This window comes from Trichosurus vulpecula, chromosome 4, assembly GCF_011100635.1.
Source record: "Trichosurus vulpecula isolate mTriVul1 chromosome 4, mTriVul1.pri, whole genome shotgun sequence".
NCBI lineage: Eukaryota > Metazoa > Chordata > Mammalia > Diprotodontia > Phalangeridae > Trichosurus > Trichosurus vulpecula.
Window position 1 is genome coordinate 155,939,072 of NC_050576.1, and position 19,102 is coordinate 155,958,173.

At 40.4% G+C, this 19,102-nt stretch overlaps 1 protein-coding gene across 2 annotated transcripts in view; it reads left to right on the top strand.

Moving 5' to 3' along the window:
- The first annotated feature begins 490 nt into the window (after positions 1–490).
- The window catches only part of LOC118845408 (SLAM family member 9-like), a 35,969-nt gene continuing 17,357 nt past the window's right edge, over positions 491–19,102 (top strand). For both annotated transcript variants that reach the window (XM_036753310.1, XM_036753311.1), the window contains exons 1-2: positions 491–567; positions 13,893–14,234. In XM_036753310.1, coding sequence (XP_036609205.1) covers positions 519–567; positions 13,893–14,234 — 391 coding nt within the window. In that variant the 5' untranslated portion in view covers positions 491–518. The remainder of the gene's footprint in view (positions 568–13,892; positions 14,235–19,102) is intronic.

Consider the following 19,102-nt stretch of genomic DNA (forward strand, 5'->3'; position numbering starts at 1 on the left):
ACATGACTCCCAGGCATGATTTCTCAGGCTCTGGTCATTTTCACTAGCTGCTGCTCCTGCCTTGAATGCACTCCTTGCTCACCTCCATCTCTTATTTTCCAGGACTTCCTTCAAGATCTTAAATCTTACCTTCTATAAAAGACCTTTCCAGGTTCCCCCCAATTGCTAGTGCTTTCCCTCCAAGACTCTCTCTCTATATTTGGTATGTATGAAGTTGTTTTTATGCTTTCACACACCCCCACCCATTAGACTGTGAACTCCTCAGGAGCGGGGACCATATTTTGCCTTTCCTTGTATCCCAGAGCTTAGCATAGTCCCTGTTAGAGTGTTTAATAAACTCTTGTTGGGAAATTGGCATAGGGTGTAAGGGCCTCTTCCTCCTAATAAACTTTAAATCTCTCCGCCTCTACAAATGCAGATACTACAGGAAATGTAAACTAAGACACTACTTCCTATTCATTTCAAAATAGGAGCTTCACTGAGGGTTCAGGCAGGGGCTCCGGCTGAGGCTCAGGATCATGACACATCTACTGCAATGGCTCATAGTCATCATCTGTTTACAAATAGGTAAGTGCCAATTGGAATATTTTTGGAGGCTGAATTCTCCCCTTGGGATGGGGAAGCTCCCCACCAATGGCTTTGTAGAGGCAGTTTGCCCTGTTCTGATCACTGGAGTGGTCAAGGAGCTATGACCCTTACTTGGTGCTGTCTCCTCTCAGCCTTGGCTATAAGAGAAGATCACTAAGATGGGATCAAGGTTAGTTATTTTAATTGTGCCTATCTTGCTGGGAAGAGGAAGCTGGAATCCATGGGACCCAAAGTCCTATGAGGAGCAGCTGCTTAGGGTGAATGAGTCTGGTTGTCTCTGAACATGCCACACTAGTAATATGGATATGCTAGGTAAACACTGAGACCTAGAAATTCTAGCTCCAGGGGCAAAGTTGGCAGAAAAGGCTTCCATCAAGTTCATTAATTGTAAATGTAGATTTCTTACTTCAGCAACTTATGATTTCCTTTGACCTCTCCCAATATAGAACAAAACCTCTCTATTCTTTCAGTTTTGTCTTTGTATTCCCCATTCTTGGCACACAGAAGGTATTTCATAGAACCTTGTTAACTGCTGTAACTTAGTAGCTTCTTCAGAAGTTGTTGAGGCCCAAAAGTTAATCATCCTGTAGCCAACCTAATGTAGGGTTCCTCTAAACTTATCTAGGCTGGTCCTTGAGTGATAGAAACTCACTCTGTCACAAAGCTGTTTCAGATCTCTGGCTCCCCAATTAAGGCAATGCTAAGAGTTTGGGGAATATAGGGGAACTACATGGCTTAGTGGGTACTGGTCAACAGACCTAGAGAGAAGACCTAGGTTCAAATTCAGCCTTGGCCACTTACTAGTTATGTGATCCTGGACGAGTCACTTAACCTCTGTCTGACTCAGTTTCCTCAACTGCAAAAAGAGGACAATAATAATACCTACCTCCCAGTATTGTTGTGAGAATCAGCTTAGATGATATTTGTAAAACACTTTGTGAACCTAAAAGTGATATCTATATAAATGCTAGCTTTAAAAAACAGAAGTATGAAGAGAGGATACCAGGCAACCTGAGATAGCTTCCTTGCTTTGGCTTTTAACTAATTCTTTCCTGCTTTTTTCATTTTGTCTGGTAGACCAAAGCTACATAAGTGGCTGATGTTCAGCTACCCACCCACTACTATTCTTTTCATAAATAGTTTGGCCCCCTGGGACCTCTTCAGTTTCTAAAGTTTGTAGGGGCTGATTTTTGTTGTTCAGTTGTTCAGTCATGTCTGACTCTTTGCAACCCCATGGACCATCCTGTCCATGGAGTTTTCCTAGCAAAGATACTAGAGTGGTTTGCCATTTCATTCTCCAGTGGATTAAAGCAAAAAGAGCTTCAATTATTTGCCCAGGTGATGCTACAGCTAGTGTTTGAGACTGGATTTGAACTCAGGTCTTCCTGAATTCAGGAGCAGCCCCCTAACCACCAAACCATCTAGCTGCTTAGATAGTTGCTATTAATCCATCAAGAAACATTTGTTTTGTTCCTACTATGTTTCAGGACCTCTGAGAAGCACAGGGCATACAAACACAAAAGTGAGACAATACTTGCCCTCAGGGAGCTTACTAGAGGAAAACAAGATGTTCACCAATAAGTAAATCCATGGAAGCTGGGTTACATAGGGGATAGAAGGCTTCACCTGGAGTCTATACAAATGATAGCTATTATATCTTCCAAAATATAGGGATTGAATGGAGGAGGGAATACTAACAGCTGGGGAACCAGGGGAGATCTCATGTAAGAAAGAGGGAACACTGGAGCTGAGCTTTGAAGAGTTAGAGGTTCCATGAATCAGGCATGAAGTGCCAGAAATGTCCATCAGGGGTAGACCATGCAATTTCGCAGAAATAGGAGACTGAGTATCATTTGGGGGGAACAACAAGCAGGTTAGTTTGGCTAGAATATAGAATATATCAATGTTTGAGGAATATCAGTTTGAAAGATAGATTGGAGAAGGAATAAGACGGGCAGCAGGCAGACCAAACGAAAGGTTATTGCAATAGTTGATGAGGTCTGGGGAACCTGCAGCCTCGAGGCCACATGTGGCCCTCTAGGTCCTCAAGTGTAGCCCTTTGACTGAATCCAAACTTCACAGAACAAATCCCCTTAATAAAAGGATTTGTTCTGTAAAACTTGGACTCAGTCAAAAAGCCAAACCCAGGGACCTAGAAGGCCACATGTGGCCTTGAGGCTACAGGTTCCCCACCCCTGGGACTCTAGACAAGGGACAATGAGGGCTATGGGTAGGGTGGCGGTGATATGAGCAGAAAGAAGGGGAAGAATACAAGATGTATCAAGGCGGTGGAACTGATTTGGCACCTGACTGGATATAGGGTGACGGCATGTGGTGGCAAGAGAGAGTGAAGAAGCCAGGATCAAACAAACAACCAAGAAGTAATTATTAAGTGGTGAATACTTAGATACTTAATACTTAAATTAAGCTTAATCCTTAAAACTCAGTGACAGGTACTGAGTAAAGAAAGGATGACTTGTAGGTTGCAACTTGGGCAACTGAAAGAGCAGTGGTGCTTTCAACAGAAATTGGGAACTTGTAAGGTGGGAGGAGTGATGAGAGCAAGGATAATGAGTTCTATTTGGGATACAGTGAAGTCTAGATGCACATGGGACATAAAGCAAGCAGTTGGTGGTGCTAAGCTGGAACCCAGGAGAGAGATGAGGGCTGTATATGTGGTCATGAGAGTCATTTTGAACAGAGAAAGTAATCGAGTGTGTTAGAGTTGAAGATATTATGAAGAGAAAGAATAGAATAGAGAGAGAGAAAAAGAGAGTTCTTAGTACATAACACTAAGGTTTACCTACTCATGGAGATCAGATACAAATAGTGGGATTGATGCTACAAAGTAGCATCATGAAAACCCAGGAAGGAACAAATGTCTAGAAGAAGGTGGTGATCCACAGTAACAAATGCCAAAAAGAAATCAAAAAAGGCAGGGACTGAGAAAAGCTCACTAGATTTAGCAAAAAGGGGTCATTGGTGACCTTTCAGAGAGCACTTCCACTGAGTAATGGGGACGAAAGATAGAACACAGGGGTGGAGAAGTTACTGGAAGGCGAGAAAATGGAAGCAATAGAATATGTTAGAGGTTCTTACTATGTGAACTAGTTTTTTTAAATATATTTTAATAATTGTGTTTCAACATAATTGATTCTACATATTTTATTTTAGGCATTTAAAACATTTTTTTTCTGGGAAGCAATATACAGACTCCACCAGACTGCCCTAGGAGTCCATCACACACACATACACACACACACACACACACACACACACACACACACACACATACACTATTAAGAACCCTTGGTACAGACAGTTTTCCTAGGAGTTTTCCTGGAAGGAAGTGGAATTCTAAGCATATTTGGAGGCATTAGGGAAGGAACCAGTGAATAAAGAGTTTGAAAATTAGGGAACAAGAGGGGATGATCAAAGGTACAAGCTGCTAGAGGGGATGATAGGTGATGAAATCAAGGGCACAAGTACAGCAGTTGATATCAACAAGAACCTCTTGTAGTTGTGTTTTGTACTTTGTTCTCACAAGGAACCATGACATCAGGAAGATAATGCTATGACTTGCAATTGAATTGGAGTTGAGCAAGGGAGGGCTGTGCAAAGTCACCAGCCTCACTTTCTCCTCCCCAAGAACTTCCAAGACTGGAACAAAGAAGGAGATAATTGGGGGGGGGGATGCTGAGGGGATTTGAAATACACAATTTAAAAGAAATATAATCCTCCATTTTTTTCAGTGAAATTTAAGCTGGGTATTCTGCTGAGAGGGATTAGAGAAGATGGTGATTTAGATGGTCTCAAAAGAGAAGATTTGGAATAGGTGCTATGAAGAGAGTCAATCAGGAAAGAGTAACTAGTAAGAGAGGCTGATCAGAGGAACAAGCTGTCCCAGAGGAGATAGGAGGGCATGGATTCGAGAAATGGTAGTATAATTTCTTCAAGCAGAGTAACATCCAGAAGCATGTAAACAAAAGAGTGGTTGAGGTCAATGGTAAGAGTAATTTGAGATTGAAAGAGTGAAAAAGATGAGTGGCAATAGGACAAATGTGCAAGGGATTCAAGAATTTAAAACAGGATTAGTTTGAATTGCCATACTTCTGCTACAACCTCAGAACAGGGGGAGTCTACCCACCTCCCACCCAATCAGAGAATACGCCAGCTATGGGTGCCTGGGGAATAGAATCAGTGTCCCCCCAGTCACACCAATTTCATCATGGAATGAACATAATGCTGGGTTCTTAAAAGCTGTGCTAGCTAAGCATAAGTGCTGGATGTTCCTATTAATCTAGAATGGTTTTAAGGACATACTTGGTAGACTGTCTATCTGTTGCACATATATATGTATACATATGTATATATGTATGTATATGTGTATGTACGTATGTGTGTATGTATGTATGTGTGCTCATTTTTCCAACCCATTTCTTGATTTGACATTATGTTAACGTTGAGCTCTGTTCCCAGCATGGGGCGGGAGGGGGGGGATGGAGTAGGAGCTCGTTCTCAAGCTTCAGGCTTTTTTGTACTCTCCTGTTCTGCTCTCTGGTCCTTACCCTGAAAGGGCCCTGATCCTTTGGGATTGCAATCAATACTGCCCCTCACAGTTTCCATTTCCTCTTGATTGGGAGTGTTCTTTGCCCTTGAACCATGACACAGAAATGGGTATAGACAATGGAGTTGCCAGACGGCCTTTGGTCCTGAGTCTAGTGCTAGTAAAGGGGTGCCTCACAATCTCTTTCTGATCAGTTGCCAGGTTCCCTTACCATCTCTATCTTGAGAGCCCCTGAAGCTGCTGCTGCTTCTGTCACTACCACTCAGTCCTACCACCCATATTTCATCCATGTGGACCCTGGCCCAGTGTTTTCCCCAATGTCACAGATCTCTTTTTCCAACTTCTTATGTTTTCTTGGGCTGGAAGAATGTCTCTCTCTGACCTTTTGTTGGCTCTGCCACTCCAGAATTTGATTTCAGATGTTATTTTGAAGTTGTTTGGAAGGGGATGTTAGAAGAATTTGGCTGAGTGCTTCTCTACTCCACTATCTTCTTGTATAGATTTCTCAAACATGAATCTTTTGCATACATTTACTTGGCTATAAAGTTCCTAGCATAGAATTGGTACTTGATAAATGCTTATTCCCTTCTTTTTCTCATCTATTCCATTGAACTATTTCTCTATTTTTTGTATAGTACCAGGTAGGTTTGTTTTTCCCCTAGTACCAGCATGATAAATGTTTTGTAATATTTTCAAGTCAGAAAGTGCAAGACCACTTTCATCAGCTTTTCTCATCAGGGTGTCCTTTGATATTCTGCCTGCTAATTTTTCCATATATTTTTAGTTCTGATTGTGTCCAATGCTTTTCCCACTACATTATACAGCTTCTCATTTTTAAAATGGGGTGAATATTCCATGGACTTGCTGAATTTTGAGATATCTATGGAGCATATAGTTTGAGATGTGCAAAAAGTAGGTGGTGATGCAAAACTGGAAGTCAGGAAAGAAGTTAGGTCTGGATATGTAGAAATAAGAATCATTTGCATAAAAATGGCAATTGAACCAATAATAGTTGATAAGATCAACAAGCAAGATAGTATACAGGGTGTTCCTAAAGTCTGGACACATAAGCAAAAATGCGTATTTTCAAGAAATGAAATGAATGAAATTTTTATTTAATTGGAATATTAATAAATAATATCTTTAATATGATTTCCATCATTTGTGATGGTTGATGCACTTTGCAAGATTCACGTGAACTCAATGCAGTAAGTCCACATTGCCGTCAATTGCCTATGTGTCCAGACTTTAGGAACACTCTGTAGATAGGGAATAGGGCTCAGGACAGAGCCTTAGAGGAACACCCATGATTTGACCTTGATGAAAATACGGGAAAGGAGACTGAGAATAAGTGGTCAGACAGGTAGGAGGAGAACCTGAAGAGAACATTGTCACAAAAACCTACAAAGGAGAGATTATCCAAGAGAAGAGGGTAATCAACAGTGCCAAAGGCTGCAGGAAGGTAAAGAAGAATGAAGATTGGGAAAAGGTCACTAGATATGGCAGAGGTCACCAAGAACTTTGGAGAGAGGTTAGTGGGGTAGCTAGGTGGCACAGTGAGTAGAATACTAGCCCTGGAGTCAGGAGGACCTGAGTTCAAATCCAGCTTCAGACACTTGACACACTTACTAGCTGTGTGACCTTGGGCAAGTCACTTAACCTCAATTGCCCTGCCTTCCTCCCTCCAAAAAAAAAAAAAAGAAGAAGAAGAAGCCTGAGAGAGGTTAGTGATGAGATCAGAAGCCAGACCACAAAGACTTTAGAAGTGAGTTAAGGGAAAATAAGGAAAGGAGCAGATTGGAGAAAGTAAAGGTTTAAGAGAGGCTATGTCTCTTGAGGCAGACTCTGTCTAGAGAGCAAAGTTTACCCACTCCCCACCACCTCCCTGTAGAACTGCCCATCCCCTACCTCCAAATATTTTCACTGATCAACCCCTGCAATAGTTGCAGGAATCAAGGATACTCATCAAGGTCAGATGTCTAGGCACCTCCCTAATTTAAGTCACTTTCTTGGACCTCCTGGAGCAACATTCCCTTCTGAAACCCTGTAAGCAACAAGTTGGTCTATCTTTACCAGGTCACATCCTACAAGTTCTAGAAAACAATTTTTCTAGCATCTCACCCTAGGTTGATTTTAAGAGCTGTCCCCTAGAAGAGGGATTAGACTGACTTATTTGGCCTGGCCACAGAGGGCAGGACTAGGAGGAATGTGTAGAAGTTGCAATGAGGAAAAAGGAGACTTGATGTAAGGAAAACTTTCTTGACAATTTAGAGCTATCTACAAGTGGAATGAACTGCCTCTGATGGTAGTGAGCTCCTGCTGAAGGTCTTTAAGAGAAGGCTGAAAGACAACTCATCAGGTATGCTGTGGGAGAACTCTATTCAGGTTGAAACTGGATTACATGGCTCCTGAGTTCTCTATCAACCTTGAGATTCAGTGATTCTGAGATGTCCCATCAGCTCTCCAGAGACAATTGGCTCTGACAGGCTTAAACCAGAAGCTCAGCTTCTCAACTGACTTGTAGATGTAACCTTGAGGCTTTGTGATTTCAAACTGGCAACTTGAGGTTTTCCCCTCATCTAACTCTGCCTGAACCAACCTAGGCTGTCAGGGTCTTCCTTCTTGCCATTTTAATTCATTTGTCTCTCTGTTTTGTTTTTTGGTTTTGTGTGTGTGTGTTTTTTAAACAAGATAAACCCATCAGAGGGATCAGTAGGGCAGACCAAGCTTAAGAGGAAGTTCAGAGCAGATACGCTGGGAGTTAGGGTGGTTTTTACTTGGCTAATTAGATGCTTAGAATACTGCTATCCTTGATTCTGCCCAATTGGATGGGTTCCCTCCCTCCTCCAATTTTCTTAGAGCATTTTTTTCTGGATCTTTCCTCTACATAGTATCATGTTTATCTGTTTATATATGTACTCTCCCATTAGACTATAAGGTCTTTGAGCAAAGTGCTGTCATTTTTTGTTTCTGTATTCTTAGCACCTTGCACATAGAAGGCATTTAATAAATGTGTTGTATAAAATAAGAATAGAATACAATACAATACAGTAGTCATCTCTTAAGGTAATAGGCTACTGGTCAGCTCCAAAGCAGCCCTGATCTACCGCAGTAGATGTGTTTTAACTTCCTTCAGCTCCTGCCTGTGTGAGGGTACAGTGATCCAAAAGGCACATGATTGCTCTATATCTGGAGAGTGGTGAGATTATGCCTAAAGATTAGACCAAAAGATTTCAAGGAGACTATCAATGGATCTCTGGTTTGGGGACAGTGGTGTTTGCCCTGCCTACAAAGTTGCTGTAATGAGCACATATAAAGCATAACACAAATCTCCTCATTTCATCATTCTCTTGTCCTGGTCCCCTCCCAGTCCTTCTGACCCACTCTTCATTTTTTAAAATTAATTTATCTATTTTTAGTTTTCAACATTCACTTCCACAAAATTTTGAGTTCCAAATTTTCTCCCCATCTCTCCCCTCCTCCCACCCCAACGTGGCATGCATTCTGATTACTCCTTCCCCCAATTTGTCCTCCCTTCTATCACTCCTTCCCCTTCTCTTATCCCCTTCCTTTCAATTCTCCTGTAGGCCTGCACTTCATTTTTGTTGGAGCCTACCATCCTTATTCTTTCCACCCATAACCTCTAGTTCTGGTTTCTCACATCTCCCTATACAATCTGTAGCCCATGGTTAACTATTTCAAAGACAATGTTACTTCCACCTCCTCCTACATTATGTTGTTTCAACTGCTGATGTTCAGCCCTGGACCACAAGCCACAATTTGCTTTCTTTGTTTCTGGTCCCAGAGCATTGCTAAAGAAAATCACAATGCTAAGCTAATTCTCACCATTACAGATATATGCGGCATAGCTTCGGCTGAGCTTTTACTGTTTCTTGACAAGCCTTTTATCTATCAACTCCATTTTACAGTACCTACTATGCCATTTCCAAAATTTCACCTGTCTCCATAAATACCTCCCCAATTCCCATTGCCGTACTCTCAGAAGATGCTATATGAGAATTGGTTGACAGAAATGAAGATGTTTAACCTATGGAAGAGAAGACGTGCTCGATGGATTTGGTTCTTACTTGAAGATTGTTATTTGGTGGAAGGATTAGAGTATTGGCCCAAGAGGTCAGATTTGGAAGCAATGGGTAGAAGTTTCAAAGAGACCAATTTGAGCTGGATATAAGGAGACAGTAGGTTCCCCCTTATTAGAAATCTTGAAGCAAAAGCTAGATGACTATTTCTTGGCATTGGAAGTTGGAGGAATTAACTTTCAGAAACTGGAGAAATGAAGAGTCTGTCCTGTCTATATCTTACCATGTAGTAGCAAATGCATTCTAAATGTGACAGAAAAGACAACCCACATGTAAAACCTACATATCTGGAACCTAATTTACTGAGGATATTTGAAATCACTAATGACCAGGCCATGGTTGTGGGGCTAAGTACACAGATGCTGGTTTCCTCAGAGCTTCCTTGTATGAAAGATATTCTTATCCAGTCAGTGGTGTTCCCAGCTCCAGGATCAACCAAATTCTAGTGAAGCACAACATGTACACTCAGTTGGTAGGAAGCCAGCAGATTAAACAATTTTACATAATTTATACATAAATTTTATACATAAAAATGCCTTCTTAGCCTCTACCTTTTAGATAAAAAGTTCTCTTTCTGACATATGTTATCAAGTTTTGCCACTTCATGATTTTGCTTAGATTTTCCAGCATTTCATTTAGTGGAGGATACAAGGTACTGTCTATTGAACCCATTCCCAAATCTATACTGGGGGATCTTTGAGCACTACTATCATGTGAGGAGACAAAGAGCAACCAAAAAAAATTAAAATTCTAAAAGGAAGAGGAAAGGATCTGGTTTGATCCATGTCTATCCCTGACATTTTACTTTATCATCAAAGTCAGTTTGTCCATAGTTGCCATCCTCCGAGACCAATCTGCTATATTCAATGAGGCTGATCACATACTCAACCTAGATATTCTCTATTCTCTTGACTTCCCAATTTTCCTACTATCTCTCTATCCTACACCCTCTCCCTTGGTGATCTCATCCACTCCCAAATTTCGACATCACCTCAACGGTGAAGTTTTCTTAGTCTACCTCTCTAACCCTGATCCTTCACCTGAACTCCCCTAAATTTCAAATTGCCTCCTGGACATGTCCACATGTATATGTCACATTGGTACCTCAAGTTCAACAAGTTTGAAAATGAACCCATGATCTGCCCCTCTAAACCTGCTGCTTATCCTGAGGTCTTCATCTCTGTCAATGGCTTCATTATTCTCCCAGTCACCTATGCAATCTCAAAATACCTCTGATTCCCCTCTGTCCTGGGAGATATACCAACCATTTGCTACATATTATATTGTTGATTTTTCACACAGCTCTCAAAGTAATATTCCTAAGACTTGTCTGACTACATCATAGCCTTGATCAAAGATCTTCACTGACTTCCTTTTTCCTCTAAAATAAAATGTTTCTTAGCTAGGTATTCAAGGTCTTGCACAATCTAGCTTCAACATACCTGTTCAAACTTATTTCACATTACTCTCACAAAATTTATATTCTAGCCAAACTGAACTATTGGATCCTCCCTAAACATTCCTCTTCCAGCTTCTGCGCACTCTCATAGAGTGTATCACATGTCTGGAATATACTTCTTCCTCATTTGATCTCTTTATCTTCCTTCAAAGATTAACTCAGCTACTGCCGCCTCTGTGAAACCTCCCTTGATTCCCTCAGTTATAGGGCTTTCTTCTCCTCCAATTATTCATCATATGCTATCTTTCCTCTTTACTTCTGCTCGCACTGTTCCCCATGCCTGGAAGGTCTGACTCTACTTGTCCTTCAAAGCCCAACTCAAATGTCATTTCTTCTGCAAAGCCTTCTCTGATTCCCCTAGCTTAATGTGACTACTCCCTCAGCTGTTCTTAAAGCCCTTTGTCCTCCTCCTACTATAGATTTGTATGCTATTTGTACTATATTTTTCCATGTCTGTATGTTATCACCTTGATTGTAAGCTACTCAATGGCAGAGGCATTATCTTTTATGTTTGTACCTATCTCAGTGCCTTATGTATAGTAGAAAATGAATGACTAGAATCCAGGACAGGGACTGGATTTTTTATTTCTATGACATAGGCAACTGCTAGACAAGGAAACTCCCTATACCAAGGCAGATAGGCACCTTCTCTTCAATTTATGGTTTTATAGAGTTGTCAATAAGGTTGCCAACTAAAAAAGGTGAATGACTTGCCCAGAAGAGCACAACCAGTGTGTGCTGAAGAATGGCAAACTCAGTTCTTCCTAGCTTCAAGACTGGCTCTCCATAGACTATTCCACGTTACTTCTCAGTGTGTGAGTAAAAGAATGGATGGATGGATGGATGGATGGATGGATGGATGGATGGATGGATGACATGAGATAATGAATATGGAGGTTTTCATCCAAAACACTGTGTAAATTGGAGCTGCTTGGTTATTAGTCATTTTTGGTCTTTTTTACCCTCTCCCCTCCCAAAACATAGCTTTACCAATATGAAAAAAAAACCTTTTATATTGGAGAAGCTTTCTTGCTTTGGAGGGTTCTGTGAGTCTCATGTTGCTGGGGTGGGCAAAAAGGTAGATTTCTACATTGGAAGTCTGGGGCACAGGACTAGAATATACGGGGGACTCACAGACTTCCCACCTGCTTTTCTTTGCATGCCAACCTAAGGATGAAAATTAATGCCCCGAAAATACTGAGCTAAGAATAGGCCACTCTTGGGAAATTTCTGGGTGCCAAATAAAACTCTCCAGGAGGAATCCTCAAAGTGTATTGGATCGAGTCAGGCCTAGAGACCTTGTCAGTGCAACATATATTGCTGTATATGGTATCAGAAGACCTGTGATTTAATCCTGCTTCTCTTTCTTATTCCTTGTTTTTTACTACTTGTATGATCCTGAGCAAGTCACTTAACTCTGGCCTCTTTGCTACTCCTCAGACAAGATACCCTTTCTCCTGACAGCAGGTATCTTCACTGACTGACTTTCCACTCATCTCCACCTCCTGGCTTCCCTGGATTCCTTTAAGTCCTCAGCTAACATACCACCTTCTGGAAGCCTTTGTAAATTCCCCTTAATTTAGTGCCTTCCCTTTATAGAGGATTTCTATTCTCTCTTGTATTTGCACATAGTTGTTTGCATGTTGTCTCCCTGTGAGCTCCTTGAGGACAGGGACGGTCTTTTGCCTTTCTTTTTATCCCCGGTGCTTAACAAAGTTCCTGGAACATAGCAGGTGCTTAATAGTTATTGGCTAGCTTTCTAAACTATCTAGGTATCCATTTCTTCTTTTACAAAATGAGAGGGTTCAGTCTCCAAGTACCCTTCCCATTTTTAATCTATGACCCTCTGATTCAATTATCTTGGTCTCTACCCAAATTCTTCTGGTAACAAGTCCATCCAGCTTCTACCAACCAGAGAATGTGAGTTAGCAGATTAAAAGTATAGAGATGAAGGAAAAAGCATCTAACTACTAGGAATTACAGAAACCTGGGGTATGAATGAATGAAATAATAGCTACAGAGCATTTTGTGAAAGAAAAAAAAACTTCCTCCAAATTACACTCTACAATCTTACCATAGCTTAGACTTCAGGTTTCACCTCTGGGCTTTCCACGACCTCAGTTACATCCAGTCCAGAGTGCCTGTCTTAAGGTACTTGGGTGAAAAAGCCCGACTTTAAAATACCAAGTAGTTGGAGGAATAGAGGATCATGGTGAATTCCCTCCTCTTTGCTCTTGCCCAGCACGAATTCTTCATTTTCCTTTAGGCCAGAGCAAGATTCATCTCCTCCATGAAGTCTTCTGTGACTAATCACAGCCCACAATAAACTTTGTTTTACTTTAAATTCCATCAGTAATTCTGTTTCTATCATATTATAACATACTGACTGAGATTATTGCCTTGGAATTGTTTTCTATTTGTTTTATGTTTGTTATTCTAGCTTCAGTTTGAGGCCTAAGGGTTTTGTCTTCTCGACTCCCCACAGCCTCCAGCATAAGGCTGGGCACATAGTAGATGCTCAATAAATTGTTATTAAATTGAATTGAAGCAGTAGTTATCTCTGGGCCATGAGACTGCTACCAAGTGGGTAGTATCACCTCAATATCACCTCATTCCTAGAGAATCAAAAAAGGGATGGACAAGATGCAATAAGTCATCTAAGCGGCCTGGTACAAAGAGCTCTGGACTTGGCTGGGAAGATCTGGGTTCAAATCCTGCCTCAGACACTTAACTACTGTGTCATTCTGGGCAAGCCACTTGCCTTCTCTCTGCTTCAGTTTTCTCATTGATAAAATGGGGATACTAACAACATCTACCTCCCTAGCTTAGGAAAATCAAATGGTATACCATATGTAAAGTGCTGTGCAAACCTTAAGGTATTACGTAAATTCTAGGTATTCTTTTTAAAAATTAAATGAATGGGGATTGTAGATGAAAGGAGGAAAGGAAACTGAGACAAAAACAAATGAGCCAAGTAAGAATCTGGGCCGGGGGCCTCTATTTATTTAAAGTGGAGATGGGGATTTCTACGACTGTTGGCATCAAAGCAAAACCTAAACTCTGACCTATTTCTGACTGTCACTTCCATAAGCTATAGTGTTTAGAGGGAAATGGAAAAGGGGATGGGAGAGGGAAAAGTAGACCGCCATTGCACTTTCTCTACTGTGTCTGTCTGCAGAAGAAGCCGCCTCCACAGACAACAAAGTCCCATTGCTGGTGATAGGAACTGTGGGGAAGTCAGTCATTCTCCCCTCGAAGATCCCACCAGACAAGATTCTAACTATTGCCTGGCTTTCTCGCAACTCTCTTGCCACTGTCGATTTAAACGGACAACCCCCCCATATAACAATTACTGATTATAACTACCATAATCGACTGAAAATCCTCAACGAGTCAAACTACTCTTTGCAAATCAAAAACTTGACAACAGAAGATGAAAATTGCTACAAAGCGCAAATAACCATAAAGAGTACAGGCTTGCCTGAAACCTTAATCCAAGAGTACCTCCTACACATTTATGGTAAGTCACAAGCTTAACTATGTATAAACTTTTAATTTTTAGTTAGATTTGTAATTTCACTGGTATAAGGAAATCCTTGTGAGGAAACTCTGTACCAGTGCAGATCGGCACCTGTTATACAATGTATACTTTGTTCTGTAGACTTTGGATTCAGTCAAAAGGCCACACTTAAGGATTTAGAAGGCCACAGGTTCCCCATCCCTGCTCTAGGTAGTGCAGCGGATAGATCGCTGAACCTGGAGTCAAGTGGACTTGAGTCCAAATACGGCCTTAGAAATTTACTGATTGTGTGACCCTTGGAAATCATCTAACTTTTGTCTGTCTCCATTTTCTCATTTGTAAAATGGGAATAATGATAATAGTACCTCCATTCCAGAGTTGTTGTTAGGATAAAATTTAGGAAATTATTTTGTTGTTAAAATTTAGGAAATAATTTTTAAAATGTTTTTCAAACCTTAAAGCACTATAGAAATGCTAGCTATTATGAAGATAATGGTGGTGGTGATGATGATATGATGATGAACAAAAATCCCTTTTAAAAAATACACAAGTTGTCATATCATCCTCACTAGAACACTTCTAGTGAGAGAAGATCCACTACCATCTGAGGCAATCCATTGAACTTTCAGATGTCTCTAACTGTTAAGAAGTCTTTCAAGACCTTAAGTCTGACTCTCTTCAACTTCCACCCACTTTTCCTAGTTCTGTCCTTTGTAGCCAAGCAGAATAAATATAATCCCTCTTCAAGTAACAGTCCATCGAATACTTCAAGATAGTTATCACGATGCCCCTAAGTCTTCTCTTCCTCAGCCTAAATAACCCCAATTCCTTCAGTTAATCCTTATATGACAAGATGTTGAGGTCTTCAACATGAGCTGTGGTTTTACTTTTCTGGATACCCTATCCTTCAAGATTAATATCCTTCCAGAGGATTGTATTATAGTATAGAGTGTTGGACTTACAATGTCACATTTGCAGATTTACTAAGATGGTTATTCCCTTATCCAAGTAATTGATATAAATGTTAAACAGTCTAAGGTAAACACCTTGGACCTTCCGCTGATAAACTCTTGCCAAGCTCATGACAAAACATTAATAATTACTATTTGCTTCCAGTCATCCAACAAGTCCCAAATCCACCTAAGTGTTCCCTACATCAATCCATCTTTTTCCATAAGTTAGTATAAGAGACTTGGTAGAAATTTTGCTGAAATCTAGACACCTAGCAAGGTGTCCTTGCTAATGCAAATGATGTTAGGGTTAATGAATCTGGTTAGGATTAGCTAATAGAATGTTACAGTATTCTCATAATCAACTCTGTCAAAAAAAGAAATTAAGCAATTATGTTCTTGATGAAGCCATGCTGTCTCCCTGTGACCACTACTTTATTTTCTACATATTCACTAACCATCCCTTTTATTAACACATTCTAGAATATTTTTTAGAAATGGAAGTCAAGTTTTCTGGTCTGCAGTTTGCTGCCTGCATTCTGGTCCCCTTTTTTTTCATTTTTTGAAGATTGAGGCAACTTTTTCCATCTACAGTACTGTGACCCTTCTACTATCAAAGGTGGTTAACATTGGCTTTGATAACATAACCCTCTCTTATTTCAAGATGCTGGCATGTAGTTCCTCTGGTCCTAATGATTTGAACATATGTATTAAGAGAAGCTAGGTGCTCTCTTAATGTTTATCCCCTGATCTTGACTTTCAAGTCTCCGATAGCCATCATTTTTGTTCTTTCCAATGGGAAGAATAGTTCTCAAATAGATCTATCTTCTCTCTTTTTCATCCATTATCATCACCTCATATGCCCTGATAAGAACCTCTTTCCCTTCTTTGACTCTTCTATTTTTAAATTAATATACCTTTTAAAAATCCCTTTTTTGTTAGCCATGACAGCTTCATCAAAGTGAAGTCAGACTTAGACATTTCCTAAGTTTATAATAGCTCAGTTAAGACCTTTTTCTATTTAAATTATTCATTTTAAAGCATGTTCTGGCTAATATCTAATGAAAGCCATATACACTAAGTGTTGTATTTCCTGTGTATCTTTGTATTCCTAGCACTAGAAAGTCAAGTCAGCCCACAAGCATTTATATATCAGGCATTATGCTAAATGGTAGGATACAAAGAAAGGCAAAAAATAGTTCTTGCTCTTAATGAGGGGGAGGCAACATGCAAAAACTACGTACAAACAAGATATATATATATATATACACACATAGGATAAAATGAATATAATTTCAGAGGGAAAGCACTAAGATTAAGAGAGACTGGGAGAGATTTCCAGAAGGTGAGACTTCAGCTAAGCTAAGTAAGTCTTGAAGGAAGCCAAGAGGTAGAGATGAGGAGAAAGAGAATTCCAGGCATGAGGGACAGTCAATGAAAATGCCCAGAGTCAGAAGATGTATTTTGTTCAAGGCCCATGGAGAAGGCTAGGGTCACTAGATTACTAGTACATAGAAAGGAGTAAGGTATAAGAAGACCAGAAAGGTAGGAAGGTCTAGAGGCAACCACACTGGTACACCCAGGATGGCTGTTAGCACAGGCCCTTTGATCTGCTTTACTAGGAAAGATAGCTTTTAAAGGGGTTAACAATCCTACTTTTAATTACATTCACTAGTTCAGAGGAAGAGTCAGCATCCTGAATGTCAGAGAAAGTACAAGCAGAAAAAATACAAGCAGAGAAATTAGCATAAAGACCAACAAACAGGGCTCTTAACTACCTGAACCAAAGCAATATTGCTGTACACTTCACATACACCACTGGATCAAGAAAACCTTTACATCTGAGTAGTCGGAGAGTTCTGAACATACAGCTACTCAGAGTCTGGACCAGGGAATCAATCACAAGATTCTTCTCATAAGCAAAGCAAATACCAACTCAGAGTATATGTACACTTCTCAGAGCCAGAAGGCATCACAACCCTCATGACTCAGTGCCTAAGCAACTTAGTACCAAAAGGTGTGGAAGCCTTCCTACGAGCAAGCTTCCCCTAAGCAATCTTCCCTTAATGGGTTCCACGTGAGGTCCATTAATGAGTGGGGAAGATTTTCATATCCCATTAACATTACAGAAGGAATTATAGGTCATTTATTATCAGGTTACAAAGGGTTTTGAAAGCCAAACAGAGAATTGTATATTTGATCCTGGTGGTAATAGGGAACCAATGGAGTTTGTTGACTAGAGGAATGGCATGGTCAGACCTGTGCTTTAGGAAGCACATAATAGACATTTAATAGATGCTTGTTGCATGATTGATTGTGCTTAATAATAAGCTGGATCTAATAGTCATTATTTCACGTAATTGAATCTAGCAAGCATTTATTAGGTTATTGGAAGGCACTGAAAGTACAAATGCGATTGTGAAAAATAACCCTGATCCTCAAAGAGCTTATATTCTGCTGGGCGAATACAACACATTAACAGAATAGTATAAATATAACATAATTTGAGGATTAAAAGAGTCCTAATAACTAGGAGAATCAGGAAAGACTTCCTCTAGGAAGTGGTAGATCAAGCTCAGCTTTCAAGGAAGCTAAAGGTTCAAAGAGGAAGAGATGAGGAGGGAGCGTATTCTAAATATGATGGCTAGTCTGTGAAAAGGCACAAAATGGAAGACAGAATGTCAAGTTCAAGGTATAGAAAATAGGACAGTTTGGCTAAAAGGTGGAGTATGTGAAGGGGTGTAAGGTAAAATAAGGTTGGAAAGGATGGTTAGAGCCAGACCAGGAAGGACTTTAAGTTCAAAGGTGAGTACAGTATGTTTCATCCTCAAAGCAATAGAAAATTACTAAAGATTCTTGAGCAGAGAAGTTCATGGCTAGATTTATGCTTTAAGATTATCTGAACAGCTGTGTGGAAGAAAATGGATTGTAAAAAGGAGAGACTAGAGGCAGTTAGGAGGTTATTATAACAGTCCAGGAAAGAGGTGAAAAGGGACTGAAATATGTTAGTAACAGAGTAGAAGGTAGGAGACTAAGGTCAAAAATGTATTTGGAAGGGAAGAGAGAGGGAAGTGTTAAAAGTGAGCACAAATGTTAAAGCCTGGGTGAACTGAAGGAGAGTGGGGCATAGAAATAAGGCAGCTTGAAAGAAGGGCCACTTAAGGGGAATAATGAAAGAAATATAACAATATACAAAAATAACAAATACACAACTGCAATAATGTTAACAAAAGAGAACACTGAAGGGACAGGGTGGGGGCAAACTGTTTAATTGTGAAGACCAATACCTAGAGAACAGATAATAAACCAAAACTCCTTTCTCTCAGCCTACAATAAGAGCACTATGAGAATGGAATATTGCAGAATTATTGGAGGTGGGGGCATCCAGGTGGTGCAGTGAATAGAGCACCGGCCCTGGAGTCAGGAAGACCTGAATTCAAATCCGACCTCAGACACTTGACACTTACTAGCTGTTTGACCTTGGGCGAATCACTTAACCCCAATTGCCTGGCCTCCCCTCTCCAAAAGAAAAAAAGAATTATTGGAGGTGGTCACTTTTGTTTAACTGTTTTTCTGCTATGAGTTGAGGGGGAGGGGTTTAACTATGTAGCATTAACTAGTACAGCATATCTAAAAATGATGGGGGAAAAAATGTTTGGGTGAGGGCTTTTTTGGAGGGGAGGGAGGGGGAACTAACTGACATTCACAGTTTTTCAGATGATTGGTTAAAATAAATTACCAAATGATCTGCTTCCTTGGTGGAGGGCAAAAGGAGCCTCCCCTTGTGGTATCCAAGATTTCTTTCCTCCCCACTCTCCCACTCCATTTCCTCCTCTTAATAGTTTCTGACTCCTCCCCACCCCCACCCTTTCCAGCCGAGGTCACCTTCCATGCTGCTAGCTCTGACCACGGTTTGCG